This window comes from Euwallacea fornicatus, chromosome 11, assembly GCF_040115645.1.
Source record: "Euwallacea fornicatus isolate EFF26 chromosome 11, ASM4011564v1, whole genome shotgun sequence".
NCBI lineage: Eukaryota > Metazoa > Arthropoda > Insecta > Coleoptera > Curculionidae > Euwallacea > Euwallacea fornicatus.
In genome coordinates this window covers 697,752-712,881 of record NC_089551.1, presented here as the reverse complement: position 1 = coordinate 712,881, position 15,130 = coordinate 697,752, and the positions used below count along the sequence as shown (strand labels likewise).

General features: G+C 47.9%; 2 protein-coding genes and 1 long non-coding RNA gene across 9 annotated transcripts in view; 2 read left to right on the top strand and 1 right to left on the bottom strand.

Moving 5' to 3' along the window:
• Positions 1-8: 8 nt before the first annotated feature.
• On the bottom strand, positions 9-13,832 carry LOC136341868 (uncharacterized). 3 transcript variants are annotated; one of them, XR_010732547.1, is made up of 3 exons: positions 2,292-2,404; positions 1,828-1,974; positions 9-1,776 (listed from the first exon to the last, which is right to left on the bottom strand). It is a non-coding gene; the product is annotated as an uncharacterized lncRNA (long non-coding RNA). The 3 variants fall into 3 exon arrangements; XR_010732545.1 differs by having other exon boundaries at positions 9-1,761; XR_010732546.1 differs by lacking the exon at positions 2,292-2,404 and adding an exon at positions 13,578-13,832 and having other exon boundaries at positions 9-1,974.
• On the top strand, positions 1,367-7,321 carry LOC136341828 (uncharacterized). The gene is made up of 8 exons (XM_066287179.1): positions 1,367-1,499; positions 2,353-2,875; positions 2,946-3,329; positions 3,584-5,008; positions 5,316-5,548; positions 5,743-6,695; positions 6,753-6,896; positions 6,954-7,321. The coding sequence occupies exons 2-8, from the start codon at positions 2,391-2,393 to the stop codon at positions 7,131-7,133; spliced, it is 3,804 nt and encodes a 1,267-aa protein (XP_066143276.1). The 5' UTR covers positions 1,367-1,499; positions 2,353-2,390; the 3' UTR covers positions 7,134-7,321.
• Positions 7,801-15,130, top strand: part of mtgo (miles to go) — a 19,827-nt gene continuing 12,497 nt past the window's right edge. Inside the window, exons 1-3 of one of the 5 annotated variants that reach the window (XM_066287171.1) lie at positions 7,801-7,941; positions 9,105-9,613; positions 14,076-14,117. In XM_066287171.1, the coding sequence (XP_066143268.1) occupies positions 9,109-9,613; positions 14,076-14,117 (547 nt within the window). In that variant the 5' untranslated portion in view covers positions 7,801-7,941; positions 9,105-9,108. Of the gene's footprint in view, positions 7,942-9,104; positions 9,614-11,246; positions 11,298-12,666; positions 12,771-13,947; positions 14,022-14,075; positions 14,118-15,130 lie in introns of those variants that run through there. The other 4 variants (XM_066287172.1, XM_066287177.1, XM_066287176.1 and 1 more) reach the window with 4 other exon arrangements.

Genomic DNA, 15,130 nt, shown 5'->3' with positions numbered 1-15,130 from the left:
ACGCACTCTGAATTGGGATATACGATTTTATTATTTGACGATTTCAGTCTGATTTTAAATCTAATTTAATAAATATTTGATATTATAAATACATAAGTATATAAACGTATCGTCAAATCATTAGTATATAATATTATATATATAAATTCCTACTTAAAGTGAAAATCAAGTTACTACAATTTACATTTGAAATTTAACATTTCGTATCAGGAACACAGAAGTGCGTCGAGATAAATTCGGTTCTTCACGTAACTCTTGGACGAATCAATTTGCTGCATTCGTACTCGAAATTGAATACTTTGTATCAGGAACACAGAAGTGCGACGAGGCAAATTCAGCTCTTCGCATATTTTTTTAGAGAATCCAATTTGCTACATTCGCATACGAAATTTAACATTCCGTATCAGGAACCCAGAAGTGCAGGGAGGTAGACTATTCCTGGACAAACGAACACGTAACAAAATTAATATGTTGTCAAAGAACCATTCAATTCCACTCACATCTTTTCACTAGAATATTTTTTTTCGATTAGGCTAGTCCATCAACTCTACATAGAAAAAAATCTCTTGTGATATTTTATTATACATAACAATGAACAGTAAAAAACCGCTACTCCGAGATTTCTGATACGAAAAAAATTACACTTTTCTTGTAGTATTTTTTTCTTTGGCGCTTTATTGCCGTTACACAGGGCGTTGGGGTTAGTGGAAAAATACTTTTGTTAATAAATTGGATGTTTCTTAACGTAACTGAATGAAATTTCGTAGTGATGTATCGTTTTTTTGTCGGGCGCCCATTGTACGTGATTTATGTTAAGAAATTTGGAGAAACAACGGGAAAACGAGGTGTTATGTGCACGTTTCCCCCGAACCTCTTTTTGCGCAGGTCAACGGTGCATTTGTTTAGTTATTCAAGTTATTTGTTTCCTTACATGGATTTTTTCATTTTTATAAAATTATATATGCAGATCACTACGAAATTTCGTTAAATTACGTTAAGAAACACATAAGTTACTTTTTTACTAACCTCAACACCTTGTATGATGGGAGTGCCATAAGAAAAGCCTAATTACTTTCATACGAAGAACTTCCGATTAGTGGGTTGACCTACTAATACGAGACACCCTGCGTGTTAGCTTCGTTAAAATCCCTCTAGACGGCATCGCAAATGCATGAACCATCTGATGGTTTTTTGAGACCTATGAGAAAATCAAAGAAGTGAGAACGGCCGAAATCCGGCTTTACCTCACTCGAAATGAGGCTCTGCACTTCCCCGAGCACATCCGACTGAACCACATTATCTGTCCAAGTTAAATTTAGCAGAGGGACGCGAGGCGTCGCTTTTCGACGCCCGCCAGCCGCTCAAACTTCAGTCTCTGCACCGCCGTTATTCATCATTATTTCCAAAATTCGAATCCAGTTCCGACAATGCCGCGCCTTTGCGATTGTGACCGACCATTTGAGTTCCATTGAAGCAGGCTCGGGTTCCTTATGGCAATGGTAAGTACCACCACTGAGTGGGTTTGCGTTCAAGGTATTTATAGTACCACTGGTTGGATTTTAGACATATGCGCGTTCATTTCTATTAATAAATTCGTATCATTGGATCGTAACCTAAAACCTATTTATTCCAGAACGGCTTTAGTGCTGTTTTTAGTGACCTCCGCGAAATGTGGGTCTCGTAGTGAGTCGGTCTGGATGCCTTGAGCATCAATCCTTCCGTTGAGGCGATAACAGCCGACACAGGAGCAAATTGTTAGTTCTAAAACAATAAACACTTAAGGCCTAGATTTCAGTTTACTTTACGTTGTGAGACACGAGAGCTCACTTTCAGCGTGACGTCGCTCATGGGATTCTTGACCTCCACTTTATTTCATAACACTCACACAATTTCTAGGACGAGCGCTTCACTTTCTGCAATCTCCGGACAATTGTGAAAGTTTCTGTGAGCCAGAGAGTTCCAGAAATTCGATACCTGGAAATTAATGCGATCGGTTAAATTCAAATGTATTTTGTTCGAACGTTTTAAGGTCGTTCGAAGATTACTTGAAAATTTTGGTTTTGATCTGTAGCCCTCACACCGGAACATTTTTTTGTGCCCTCATGGCGTTTTCGAAAAAAAATGCGAAAAACTGAAAATACCGAGTCACCTGCGGATCCCGAGCATGTTGAGGGACATGCATGCCGAGTCCAATGTCATCGCATAAGCCAAGTGCCCGTTCACGCGTATTTATCAAGCCCTGGGTGAGAGCTACAATCAACACCAACTCCTCCGCCATTTTGTCCACATACCACCCGAGAGCGTTTTAACCCCAATTCCATCGATCCTACGGGCCGTTCTTTGTCCTTGCAGGCTGATGGCGTGTCTCGCATTACCCCAAAAGAACGACCATGAACGACCCGGGTGCCGAACAAAGTGCTGGCACCGATCCAAGAGCGAAAAGAAACAGCGGCCTGTTCGCCTTCTTCAAATGGCTGAAGCCTGGATCGCGGGAGTCGGTCGCCGCCGTCGAGGATTCGTCCTCTTCCAGCCGCTCTGCCAGTCTGGAAAGCGTCGCCTCCGACAAGAGCTCGGGCACGGTCGCCAGCTTCCGTTACGTGTCACCGACCGCGTACCAGAACAAAGTACTGTGCGAAAAACGGGTCCCCATCGGTCCCGAGACGGACACGTACAAGGCCCGGCTCGAACAAAGAGAGAAACGCAGGGAGCGCGACAAGAATGTCACCTTGCGCAAGAAGTACAACCTATTCTTCCAGAAGGAGACGTTGCTGAGGCCCCGGAAGGTGCTCGTTGAGGACGAAAACTCCAGGAGCCTACCTCTGATGACCAAGGCCCGCGTCATGGAGGCCGACGAGCCCCAGAAGGTCCATAGAAGGTACGTATCGCCCACCTACCTGTGGTTAGCTCTGGGAACCTAACAATTCGTTCACGTCATGCTTACCCAGAACAAACAGCGAATCCTCAAAGGTGAAGAGAGCAGGGGCGTACTTGCACGTTAAGGGCAAGAGGAAAGCCCCGCAGCCGCCCAACAAGCTTCCGGTGGACTCCGGTGCCACGGCGAGCTTGAAAAGGAAAAAACGCATGGCACCTACTCCTCCTCCCGTTACCGAGAAGGAGGTGTTAGCCAACGATTGTCTGAAGCTCGACCACGGGGTTTTGAAGCCTCTCAAGGAGGACCCGCGGCCCAAAACTCCGCAGGAGAATCAACTGACCATCGTGCAGACTTTGGTGAAGGACGCTCCCGTATCGCCCAGGCCTTGGTACAAGCGCAATTCGGTGTCCAAGGAGATTTTGGCGAAGAAAGAAAATAAATACGAGCCCATTGAAAGGTAGGACTCATGTGAGGAATTCGAGTTACTTTATTTAGAGCTGAGCTATGTCCATGTGAAACCGACGAAGTCCACTCCTGGCGAGATTACGGCTTGATTAAGATGGTCAAGCGATCGCGGTTTTTAATCGAAACCCACACACCAGTTGAACGAATTTTATTGCAATTTGGCCCACGTCGTTTAGGCGCCCATTCGAATTTAACAATTTTCCGGATGGTAATTAAAGTCGACCTCAGAGTCTGAACTTTTTCCAGGCTGCCCGAAGTACCCTTTCTGCGCAACTCCTCCCTGGACCTCACTCTCGATGACCCTTCCACGGCGGACTGCCATAGCGCAAGGAAAAGAGAAGAAAAGCGCAAGAGCGGGGTGTCCTTCCTCCCGAACATCAGCGAACTCGACCGAGAAGCCACGGAGATAGTTCGGAGCAAGCACCAACTTGACGAATCGAAAATTCCCCAGTTTATGAAATTGAAAGACACCAGGCAAGCCCCGGAGGACGGCCCCAGGAGACGGTCGGCGAAAGACTTGATTGCCAAATTCAACGCGATCACCAGCAAGTCCAGCGTGTTCCAGAGACACCTGGGCAAACAGGTCAGCTTGGACGAGGCCAGCAGGCAGCGGCAAGAGCAACTACTGGAAAGCCACAAGAGACGCATCGAGGACATCGACAGGAGGAAAGAGGACAAGTTCGCTCCTCTGATGAAATCGGAGAGCGCCAGTGCGGTGAAGCTCGAGGGCACGCCCAAAGCGGAGCGCAAGAGCTGGAAGTGCCCCAAGTGCAATTTGGAAAATGAGTATTGGAGGATCATTTGCCAGGTCTGTTCGGCGATCAAGCCGTACTTCGACGACTTCTCCTCGGCCCCCTCGTCGCCGAACATGAGCAGCGTCACGCCGTCCCGGGACGCTGCCTTCGAACGGTCGAAGACCCAGATCGGCTTCTCGGCACTGACCAGCTACAACAACAACAACGAGGAGAAAGTTGACAATTCCAGCAAAAAGGAGGAGCGCGAGCGACTGAAGAAGATGCTCATCGACATGAAGAACTCTCTGCCGAAAAGGAAGAGCCACATGCTGCAGAAGCAGAACGGGCGCTCCAGCGTCATCGTGGAAGAGGAGACCAAGAGCCAATCGGCCGAGAAAACCCAAGAGGAAAAGGTGGCGGAGATCCTCATAGGGACCACGCAGACCATATACGAAAACGTGAGGGTGCGCAGGGCCGACCAGCCCAAGCCGCTGAAAGTCTCCTCGGCCGCCCAAACCAGCGCGGTGGTCAGAAAGGTGGTCCCCCAGACTACTCTGAAGAAACTGATCGAGACCCACAAGACCGAGAACGTCTACGAACCCATGAAAGTGCAGGACTTCGAGGATATCTATGCGGCCGACGGGGGCGAGAACGCAGCGGCGCGCGCCTACGCCAATCTGGCGCGGAACGACGAGTTGTCCCTGTTTTTCAACGTGCCCAAAGGCGTGACGAACTTGCGAAATGGAGGCAGAATCACCCCGAACAACACCGACACCTTGGAGATCAACAGACTGCTCAGGAGGTTAGAGACGTCCATCGCCAAGGGGGAGATGGTGGAGGCGGCGAACTTCGCCAAAGAGCTGGCTTTGCTGAAGGTGAATTGTTCGGTGATCCGGCAAAAGTCGCTGGACGGGGCCAAGGACAGAGGGGGGCTGCAGTGAGTATGACAAATATTTATTAATTAACCATTGCTTTCGCTGGTAATAACACTTCCTGCCGTGTATAAACAACGCAGGACCTTGAAGAGGTCTTACGGTGCGTGCACAAAGACAGGAAGCACTTAATTTCAATTCCGATACTTCTGAGGCAAAATAGGCCGCGTTGAAAGCGTAGGAAGTCCGCGTTAATTTACTCGCACGTTTATATCCCACTCATTATTAATCTATTTATAATTTGTCATTCCTAAAATATCCGCTTTTACCACAAAACGATTTTGGGGCCGAACTAACAAACGCACGTTCCAGGATCGAGATGTACGTGGAAGACAAAGTCTCTCACCGCGGCCCCTTCCCGATCGACGTCACTGAGACCCAAACAGTGGCGGAGCTCAAGCGTCAAATTTGCAGGGAGTTCGAAATACCCGTCGAGGTACAGAGGTGGATCCTGGGCAAGCAACTGGTGGTGGAGGACACGAGCACCCTTAAAGACCACAAAATCACCCAAGGCAGCGCCGTGTTCTTGTATTTGGTGGCCCCAGGTGCGTAAGCGACCGCCCTTCACAGGCCGTGTATTGACAAAAACATTGAACATCGCAGAAAGCAGTTGTGCATCTGAGAAGGGGGTTATAGATACCCAAGAAATAGAGAGCAAGGCTGCTCGGTCTAAAACCTACTTTCGGCCTTTGCAAATTCGCAAAGTAAGACCCGATTAAAAGTGAATTTATTGTTGCAGAAAAGAAGCCCCGAGAGCAGGCGAGCGCCGGCGGCGCTCCTGTGCCTTCCACGTCCAAAGCCCATCCCAACATCACCAAAGAAGTGATCACCGTTGAAAAAACCGGGAAAACCGAGGCCCCAAAGGTCGTTAACGTTATTCCGAAATCGTCAGACACACCCCCGCCAGCTGCACCGACTCCGGCGCAGAAAACCCCAGCCACTCCCGCAACCCCCAAAATTGCCAACGTCCCGCCCCCCACCGTCCCGAAGCTTCCGGTCGCATCGGCGACAGAAATTCAAGTAGAAATCCGGCCGAATGCCACCAGATCCCAACCAGAAGAGGAGAAACCGTCGGGCCTCGTCAGAGCCACTGCCTCGAAAGTAGAGGTGCTGCAGGCCTTCCCAGTGCTGCCCCATCCGAGAGAGTGGGAGTGCCACCTGTGCACCCTCCTCAATCCGGATTCCAGCAATATCTGTGCAGTATGTGCGGCGGTGCGTTTGAAGCAGCAGAAAAAGATGGCCCCTAAGGTACCCCAGCCGCAAACGTACATGCAGCTGGTGAGCTTAGATAGCGCCGATCTAGTGCCAAATGCAGAGAAGTTCGAGTGTCTGGTTTGCTTCCTGGAGGTCGGTCCAAACGAGGGGGTGACCTTAAGAGAATGTCTCCATCAGTTCTGTCGCGACTGCCTCGCGAGAACTGTCGAGTTTTGCGACGAGGCGGAAGTTAAGTGCCCTTACAGGGACGAAAAGTATTCCTGCGAAATAGCGCTGCAGGAGAGGGAGATTAAAGCGCTAGTCTCCAAGGAAATGTATGAATTGCACTTGGCGAAGTCGGTAGCCGAGGCGGAGAATCGGATGGAGAAAACTTTCCACTGCAAAACTCCCGACTGCAAGGGATGGTGCATTTTTGAGGACAACGTCAATGAGTTCCGTTGTCCAGTGTGCAGAAAAACCAACTGTTTGACCTGCCAGGTAAGTGCGACTTTTGTAAACGAACCAGCATTCGTAAGCCAATCAGCTTTCGATCAGGCCATCCACATGGGTGCGAACTGCAAGCAGTACCAACAACGAATGAAAGATGAATGTGACATGAACGAAGATGCAAGAAGGACCAAAGATTTTCTTGAAGAAATGGTGGATAAAGGGGAGGCTATCGCTTGTCCCACTTGCAAGGTAAAAACGTTGTATTTTTACCACGGTTTAATTGACGTCGTTTTAACGTCACCCTAGGTGATACTGATGAAGAAATGGGGCTGTGATTGGTTGCGGTGTTCAATGTGTAAAACGGAGATTTGCTGGGTGACCAGAGGCCCTCGATGGGGCCCCGGTGGCAAAGGCGACACCACGAGCGGGTGTCGGTGCGGCGTCAACGGGGTCAAGTGTCATCCCAAGTGCAACTATTGCCACTAGAATTGAATTAGTGTGTGCTTTTTTATTTTTACATTGTGGGTGATACAACTAAAATGATACCAAGTTTTACGTAGGTTTAATAAACTAGCAACGCAACAAACGACTGAATGCAACAAAGCTGCCTTTATTCTTTAATAAAAACCAAGTCATTAGGTTTAAGTAGCTAATTAAAACGTTTTACAAGTTGTCTTCGTGGTTTTACTGATGAGATAATGTTCTGGAGGTTTCGGTTATTATTACTGGGCGTTATGTATTGTTGGATTAACAGGTAATGCTGGTTGCCTTCGTTCAGAACTCGACTGATCACTTTCCTGATGGCATGGCGAATGGCGGTGTTTTCAACCAGGCACTCTTAGCATGATAAGCAACGAGCAATCGTGCAATAAGGAATAAAGAGACGAAGCTCAATATTGCTCGATTGTGTAATATTAACAATATTAATGAAGAATAAAAATAATTTGGAAAATCGGGTTTTATTTGAGCACTTCCCTGTAAAATATTTTACCAACAGTTGTCCTATTAATCGAGAGATGGCGCAGCTTTTGGCAACGTAAGTTTTGGCGTCTGTCACTTACCGAATAATTTTGTTTAAATGCGTCGTTTCTTCCCTCTCTGTCAGGCCCGTACCAGGGGCGTGCAGTTTGAACAAGAACGGCAACATAATCGTCCCTCCTCATGAGTGATTACCGCTTACGACACGTAAACGTAAACAAAAATCAATAAACATGGTGGACAGATTGAAACAGGGCCCGGTAGCCCTTTTTGTGAGTGTGTTTTTTTAATATTCTTCCACATCCCACCAATTCCGGTAAGTTTACACTGAATATTTTAACCGTTCGAGGCCCCGTTTAGTGTTTCTTTTGATATTTAAACCGTGTTATTTTATAATAAGTCCGGAAAAGTGTAGCATACTTCAACTCACGGTGTCGGCATGTGGGCGTATGAGGTTTCGAGCCTTTTTGACTTAAAAGAAGTTAGATGCACCTGTACTGTGTGCTTGGGAGTCTTGTGCTTTCACGAAAGCGAGAGGCGAGATTTAACATCAGCATGTATTACCGCAGGGCCCCAGCGCTAGGTCCAAGTACTCGACTCCACGTTTGTTACGGAGGGGTCCAGCCTGGGGCAGGTTTACATTCGTTGCGGATAGTGCAGCCGCGATAACTTGGGATTGAGCATGGAATCGCGCCACAAAGGGCTCTGGGGTAGACGTTGGTGGCTTTAATTCTATTGGGCGACGAGGGTCCGTAGACTCGTGCGGGGGCCAATCCGAGGAGGAATTGACGGAGCCTTAAGTGCACCGAAAAGTAAACGTCGTTCGTTTTATAAGTCGCACGTGAAGAGTCTCGAATTGTCGGACTGGGACGATTTAAATTTCACGTCCTAAAAATCCTTAATGCCGCCGGCTCAAGGTACCAGCAGCTTTATCCGCGTGGAAATTTTTATGGAAATCGCGAAGCCGGGCAATAATCTGCCTTTACCTCTTCGTGCTCGTGGATAATATCCATTCGGTAAAGTTGCCCAGACCTTACCTCAGGCAGGTGCTTTTAAACGTTTAACCCTCCAACTGGCAGCGTCCTCCTCCGTCTTTTCAGATAATAAGAAAGTTAACCTTTAAATATCGGAGGCGCCACGACGCCGTCCGCGGTTGCCGACGTCCGACGTCGCGTCTTTTATTCTCATAGCAACAGGCTCTTCCTCACGCTGCGAATTTCCGATGGAAGTCCCAAGTTGCGAATCTGTAAATCTCCATTCAGGTCAATAGCTCTGCTTCATGGCCGCTCCCATATTTGCCGACACTTGATTCCTTGGTAAACCAGTTGGAATTTCAACCCCAACCAGCAACTAATTCGCTTGGTACGTTGCCACTTAGGCGGGGACGTTGGCATGCACCAAACCAGTTTTAATGCCGGCGGTAGACGGCCTTCGCGTCAAGGCATTTTAATCCACCGCTCATAATTTGTTCTTTTTCAGTTAAATGGTGAAATTCCTCCAGGAAGACGACACGGCTACGCCCATGGCGGAAACCTCGGCCACGACCTCTTCCACTTCATCGGGCTATCCGCGTAAAACACGCCCCTCGAAACGAGACCACCCCCATCAGTTCCACTCCAACCAATCGTATTGCGATCCTTTCAGCGGTGTGAACTTGATTCACGTTCACAACCTGCAAAGTCCCCCGGTCCACTATTTCATCCACCACCACCACTGTCCGTTTCCTCCCCCGCAGTGCGCGGAAATGTGTAGCGGGGGCGTGGCCAACGGGCGTAACGGGGGCGCGACCTCCAAGGACTCCTCGGCCAATCAGCAGCCGGCCAAGTTCTATTTCGGGCCGGGTTTCGAGCCCCAAAGGGCGGGATTTTACGAGCAAGGGCGGCCGGTTCCCGGGCGCAAACGCGAAGAGTACGTTGTGAACTTTCACGTGAATCCCGGAGTTAATGTCAATTTGATGATGAGGGACGGTAGCGTCGAAGTTTTAAGAGGTGAGTCGGATTTGGAGGGGAAAATTTGGTATTTGCTGTCTCGTATTTGACGGCGAACGTTGGTGCGTTAACCGATTGAAGAAAATAGAGATTTTGAGACCGGTTTTGCGGTAATTGGGCCAAATCGTTAGGACCATCTATCACTTTTCTTTCTTTCTTTCTTTTTTTTTTTGAGTAATATTTGAGCGTTAATGGCATTTCCGAGCCCAAGCAAGTAAGACTTCACGATTTTCAAGCTTTACGAGTCGATTAGCTCTCTTTCGAGTCCGACACCGAATCAATTGCGAAAATATCGATTTTTTTTGTGGTGGGTAATAACACTTTCAACGTTGCAACACCCACCGGTCTTATAATCGTTGAAATACCCGCGATATTTATGAAATTCGCCTCGATTATCGCCAATTTGCGGAAATCATAGCGGTGACGTCGAGAACGAACGTCCCTGGTTTCACTCTGCTGCACAGGGCACAAGCCAATTAATAACCGAGCAGTCGAGGAGCAATAATGGAAGAAAATCTACTTGAGATCATCCTTTAAAGTTTGTTAGCAGCAAAATTCGGACCAGCGGCGTCTCGCGCGGAAACCGTCCGAGAAGCCAGATGAGTGCGTGAAGACGCACGCCTTTGGAGCCACTTAATGGCGGTGCATAATAATAATAAATTAAAGATCCCAGCCGAATGAATGTTGTTATTGCAGCAGCCACCACGGCCTTGCTTTTGTGCGAACGACTGCCTACATGGGAATGTTAATTGAGAAACCAACTGGAAGCAAATCTGGAGGTTCGTACGGCCGGGCGCCACTAGCTGTCGCAATTATTTCCATTTACAAGTGGGAAGTCTGAGGTTCTGATCGGAATTCCGGAGGGCCGGCCCGTCGAAAATGGGGCCGCATCACGATTCCGGATATGCGTCCTGCAGTCCTAAGAAAAATTTAATAAAACGCTCGCTCCTTCGACGAAGAGAAGTTTCGAGAATTCTTAATAATTTTCCGGGTTTCCGGAACGGTCCCGGCGTCTGACGTGGGCCCGTTGTTAATAAGGGACGACGATTTTCCGAGTTGTTTCGCAACGTGCGGCGGAAATCCACCTAAATTCGAGCTCATTGTTGTTCTGAGCGGAGCTCTCACCATCGGGCAGGGCGAGGCTGCGAATCGCGCCGAACCGCCGAGCACTGGCGGCGTCTTATCTGACCGAAACGTGAGACGGTACCGACCACCAAGGAGCCCGTGCCGTGGGGCCTCGCTCCATTCAAAACATCCATCATCGATCCGGCCCGTACGCCGAGATTCGCCAAGACAACCATCAAACTCCTTGCCGTGATTATGCGAATTATAGCGAAAAGAAATGCGGAAGACACGAAGGAATCCATCGTTATTCATAACGCGTTGCAAAAACAAATAAATACCGAGCCGAGGCAATCCTTGAGGCCCGAGAATCCCCCTTGCCCGCGTGCACAATTGGTGGAACTTGGTTCTGGAAACTGGGCTGGATCGGGAGACTAATGGAATACGAATCGATACTCTCGGAACTAATGATATTCCCATAGGTCGAGCGTACAGGAACATTGCAAATTTCAAGTGTAAGGCCGATCACGCGGCAGGAGACATGCAGCACGGGATGCGAGAAGAATGCCTCTTGGAGACGTAACGGCGCCAGTCAATTGGACTGAGACGAACGTCGCAGGAGGTAACGCACACCGTAACAACCGATCTGACATGCGATACTTCCAGCGAACATCGGTTTAAATTCGATTGATTGTCATGTCTCGGAGCGGTATTTACCGCATGCGGCACGTCTCGCACGGCTCTGGTGCGCGAAAGGGCCATAGGGCTCTTCGGGGAGCGATTCAGCGTGTTTGCCTCCTCCGCCTCGCTCCTCTGTTCTCTTCCACGACTTTCTGCCTCTGACTTTGAACCGCGCTATTGACCAACGTGCTGCACGCGCCCCTGCGAGGCTGCACACGAGATTAAATCCGGCGACATTCTCGCCGCGACTTCGACAGATCTCATGAAAAATTCCCATTGTTGTTCTCTTTCGTCTCACCCATGGTATCGAAATACCACAATAACCTTCGCTTATTGGTATAATACCGAGAGAGCCGGATTAAGGTGCCGTTCACTTTTTATCGTTCCGAGCGATGGAAAGTACTTGGCAAAGGCTTTTTGCCTAGACCCCTGATGGCGCTCAATAGCCATCACCGGGCGCTCTGGCAGAAAAGTGAAGGTGCTGCAAAGCGGATTTTTTCGTTATTGGGCAATTTATCAGTTGTGCAAGCGGTTCTCGTTCGGTGCAACCGCTCGAATGGTACCTACAGATGCATTATCAACTGCGTTATCAGTTCAAAGGAATTACGACGAACGATGTAACTTCCACTCGATAAACAAAATGCTGAATGCGCTCTTGCGTCAGATTGGCGTCTCGGGGTGACGGGTGGCTCGAACTAGATGGAGGACGATTCGAAGCAATAGCGGGCAGTTATTTGGGCCACCTGGTGTCGACGACCCGTACAACGCAATAACCCAATTAAAATCGTTACACTGGTACTATTAGATATACACAACGTTTACTTTCACTCATTAAACTCGATGGTACCCCGACGTTCGTCGATATCGTGCTTCTTTCATGCCAAAGTCCGATTTTTCATAATACGCCGCACCAATTCGGCTTAATCTCGAAAGGGAGGCGGTCCATTTGCACTCTCTGTCTCGTGCACACTTTTGAGGGGGGGGGGACCAGTTTGAGGGAAATTAATCGGAAAAGTTTCCACGGGAAGAGTGACAAAGAGCTCTTTGGCTCTCAGGCAATGACGTATAGTTCTTTTCCGGAAGTTTGAACGAGGAAACTTCTTTATTGAATGGCCATTAGGCCCCTGCTCGTCAAGTCGAATTACCCACGCACTATCAGCAGTTGTGTAAATAATTTCATGGGTCAGCGAACCCCCATATCGTGATGTAATTGTGCCAATTTAATTATTGTATTTTCTTTTCATTCAACATTCCGAATTCGATGTTTATTCAGTTTTATTTTTAAGTTCAGTAAAGTTGGGCCCCATCTACGAAGCTCCGCGTGGGCGGCAGATGGACCAGTGTCCAAATGACTTACCTCTGGTAAACTACTGGGACGTCGTACGTTCTCTGATGAACTGTGCACGGCACTTTGGCAATTACGCACTGCATATGCCGCGGTTTAGGTTTGAAATCGGAAGTTTTTGGTTTTTTCCTTGAATAACGATCATTATTTTCGTTGATTATTGTTGAAATCGCATCGCGTCCGCCATTCGCTCAACCGTCAATGCGAAAAACAAACGCAACCCGTCATAACGATACTGCGCCGTTAGGAATTTGTGCTCATTGACGTGTGACGTCACGTTATACCCATGTTTCGACTGTACTCAATTTGCAGAAAATATATATATCGGAGGTCTGCAAAGCAGTCCATAAGTTTTTAATAATACGATATTAGAGGTAGCAAGAAAGTAACGATAGGCAGACTGGGCCGTTTTTGGATGAAACGAGGCTGCCGCTACTGCAGCCACCGTCGAAAACGGCCAAGTGCACGGAAATTCCCTCGTGGACTTACGTGCCTCCCCAAGCTGAAAGGGACAGGCAAGGGGCGAGGACGGGGAGTTGCGATGCAGAAGGGCACCGTGGCGGTGGAGTAATAACAAATTCGCCTTTATATACTTGATTAATTTATCAACTATCGGATATGTGCCCAATGGTATTCCGACATGCACTTATTTTATCCTCAAACTTTTAAGCTAGCGAAAGGGAAAGTTAAAATCTAGGCAGTTAAGCCATTTATTGTGCTCCAATTTAGAACCATACGAAGCCGCGGTTATTATAAAGGTTATTGTAAATAATAAATTCTGCTGCAGCACTATCACCACGCGAACGCAACAAGTTCGTGAATCGCAAATAAAGTGTTACTCGAGTTTTTACAAGCGATAATTATTGAAAAACTTACTCAAAATGGCTGCCCATGCGGGTCCACGAGGTAACGTGGTATGGTCCGTAAACGTCCGCGGCTTGTCAAATGAGATTGACATTGGAGGTCGCGACGCATCCATATTGAAGAGTGCGGCTTGGTGCGTCATCAAAAGGAGGCGTCGGTTTGATCTAGTTTTCCTATTTTAAAATTGCAATCGAAGTAAAATTATCCATTTTGGTCCCAGCGTACCTAGGAAACGAGCTACAACCGCAAGTCGCTTCGTTGTTATGATCGCTGTGAAAAATCGCATTATTGTGCTCGAAAAAAATATATAAACCTTCGGAATTACTTCCTTCCTGTCATTATCGTTCGTCACGTGACGATACTATTTTCTTCCGCGAAAAGTAGCACTCGCCCGCCCAGTTCTGTGCCGAAAATCGGATTTTACGTTGCGCGATAACGAAAGCAATACCGCAATCGGTAATTTCATTGTTCCATTGTTGGTCTTAACGCAATCTTCTTCTTTTGTTGCAGGTGAGCGATTTAGCAACCCACGTCGGCAGTGTATCAGCAGAGGTAACCCCCCCCCCCCCCCTCCCTCAATTACTATTATTATTATTATTATTATATTAAGATTATTATTGCCGTATATCTGCGAACCGAACACCAGAGCTGCGTGCAAAAGCTATCAAAGGCACGCTTACGCGTTCCCATATAGTACATCCGTTCGAAATGCTGCCCACTTTCAGCAGCGAACAGTAATAATAAAAAAAAAAATGGCGGCCGGTGGGCGGCTGAACTTATAGATCATTCAAGAGCAAATGCAGGAAATCACGTTCCGAGCAATTACGCAATCCGCATATGCAGGACATGGACACAACCAAGGACGAAAGATTAGATGGTCCTTATAGGAGGATGCGTTCATCGGGCATGACTCCCACGAGGCCGAAGGCGTGAAAAGACTGACGCAGTTTCCGAAGTTCCCTAAAAGCCTCCCCCCGTGTGCGCAGCGGCCCTCGAAAGTGGAGGCTCGTGGGAGGAGACCTCGTGTCCGCTCCGAAACTACCTCATTTCCACTTAATCAGAGAGGAGCTCGTGCATATGCCGTACTCAAGAGTACTACGAGGGGCTCGATCCTGCGAGACGTGCGGGTTTGGAGGGCGATGGACGTTCCAGGTCGGGAATTGCCCGTATTTCCTCATCCATGGTTCGAGTGACGTAACTTTTAATTTACGTCACAAAAATCGATCGAGAGTCGCCTTACGCAAAATCACAAGTTATATAAATTTAATATGCTAAAAAGGAATAGAGGCACATTTGAATGTGTAAACATAATTGAATTTTTTTGCGCGGTTGCCGCTTAGCCCGTTGACGTTCTGGTTGAATTTGGTCGCGTTCCTTCTTCGTCAACTTCGGCGGTGAAAATGTGTTCTTTCGATAACGAAAACGGTGCTCCCGGTCATCTATTATCGTCGGTGATGTTGTCATTATTATTGTTGGTATAATGTTGCTCGAAATGCCGACGTGAGGAGCAATACGTGACAAATTCCTGCTACCTATTAGTTTTGACAAGATGTGGCAGCACTGCT

Bases quoted from the DNA above. Each gene is read 5' to 3' on its own strand.
- LOC136341828 (XM_066287179.1), top strand. From the start codon at position 2,391: ATGAACGACCCGGGTGCCGAACAAAGTGCTGGCACCGATCCAAGAGCG. The intron at 5,549-5,742 runs GTGCGTAAGCGA...TTATTGTTGCAG, and splicing joins CTTGTATTTGGTGGCCCCAG to AAAAGAAGCCCCGAGAGCAG. The intron at 6,897-6,953 runs GTAAAAACGTTG...ACGTCACCCTAG, and splicing joins TCGCTTGTCCCACTTGCAAG to GTGATACTGATGAAGAAATG.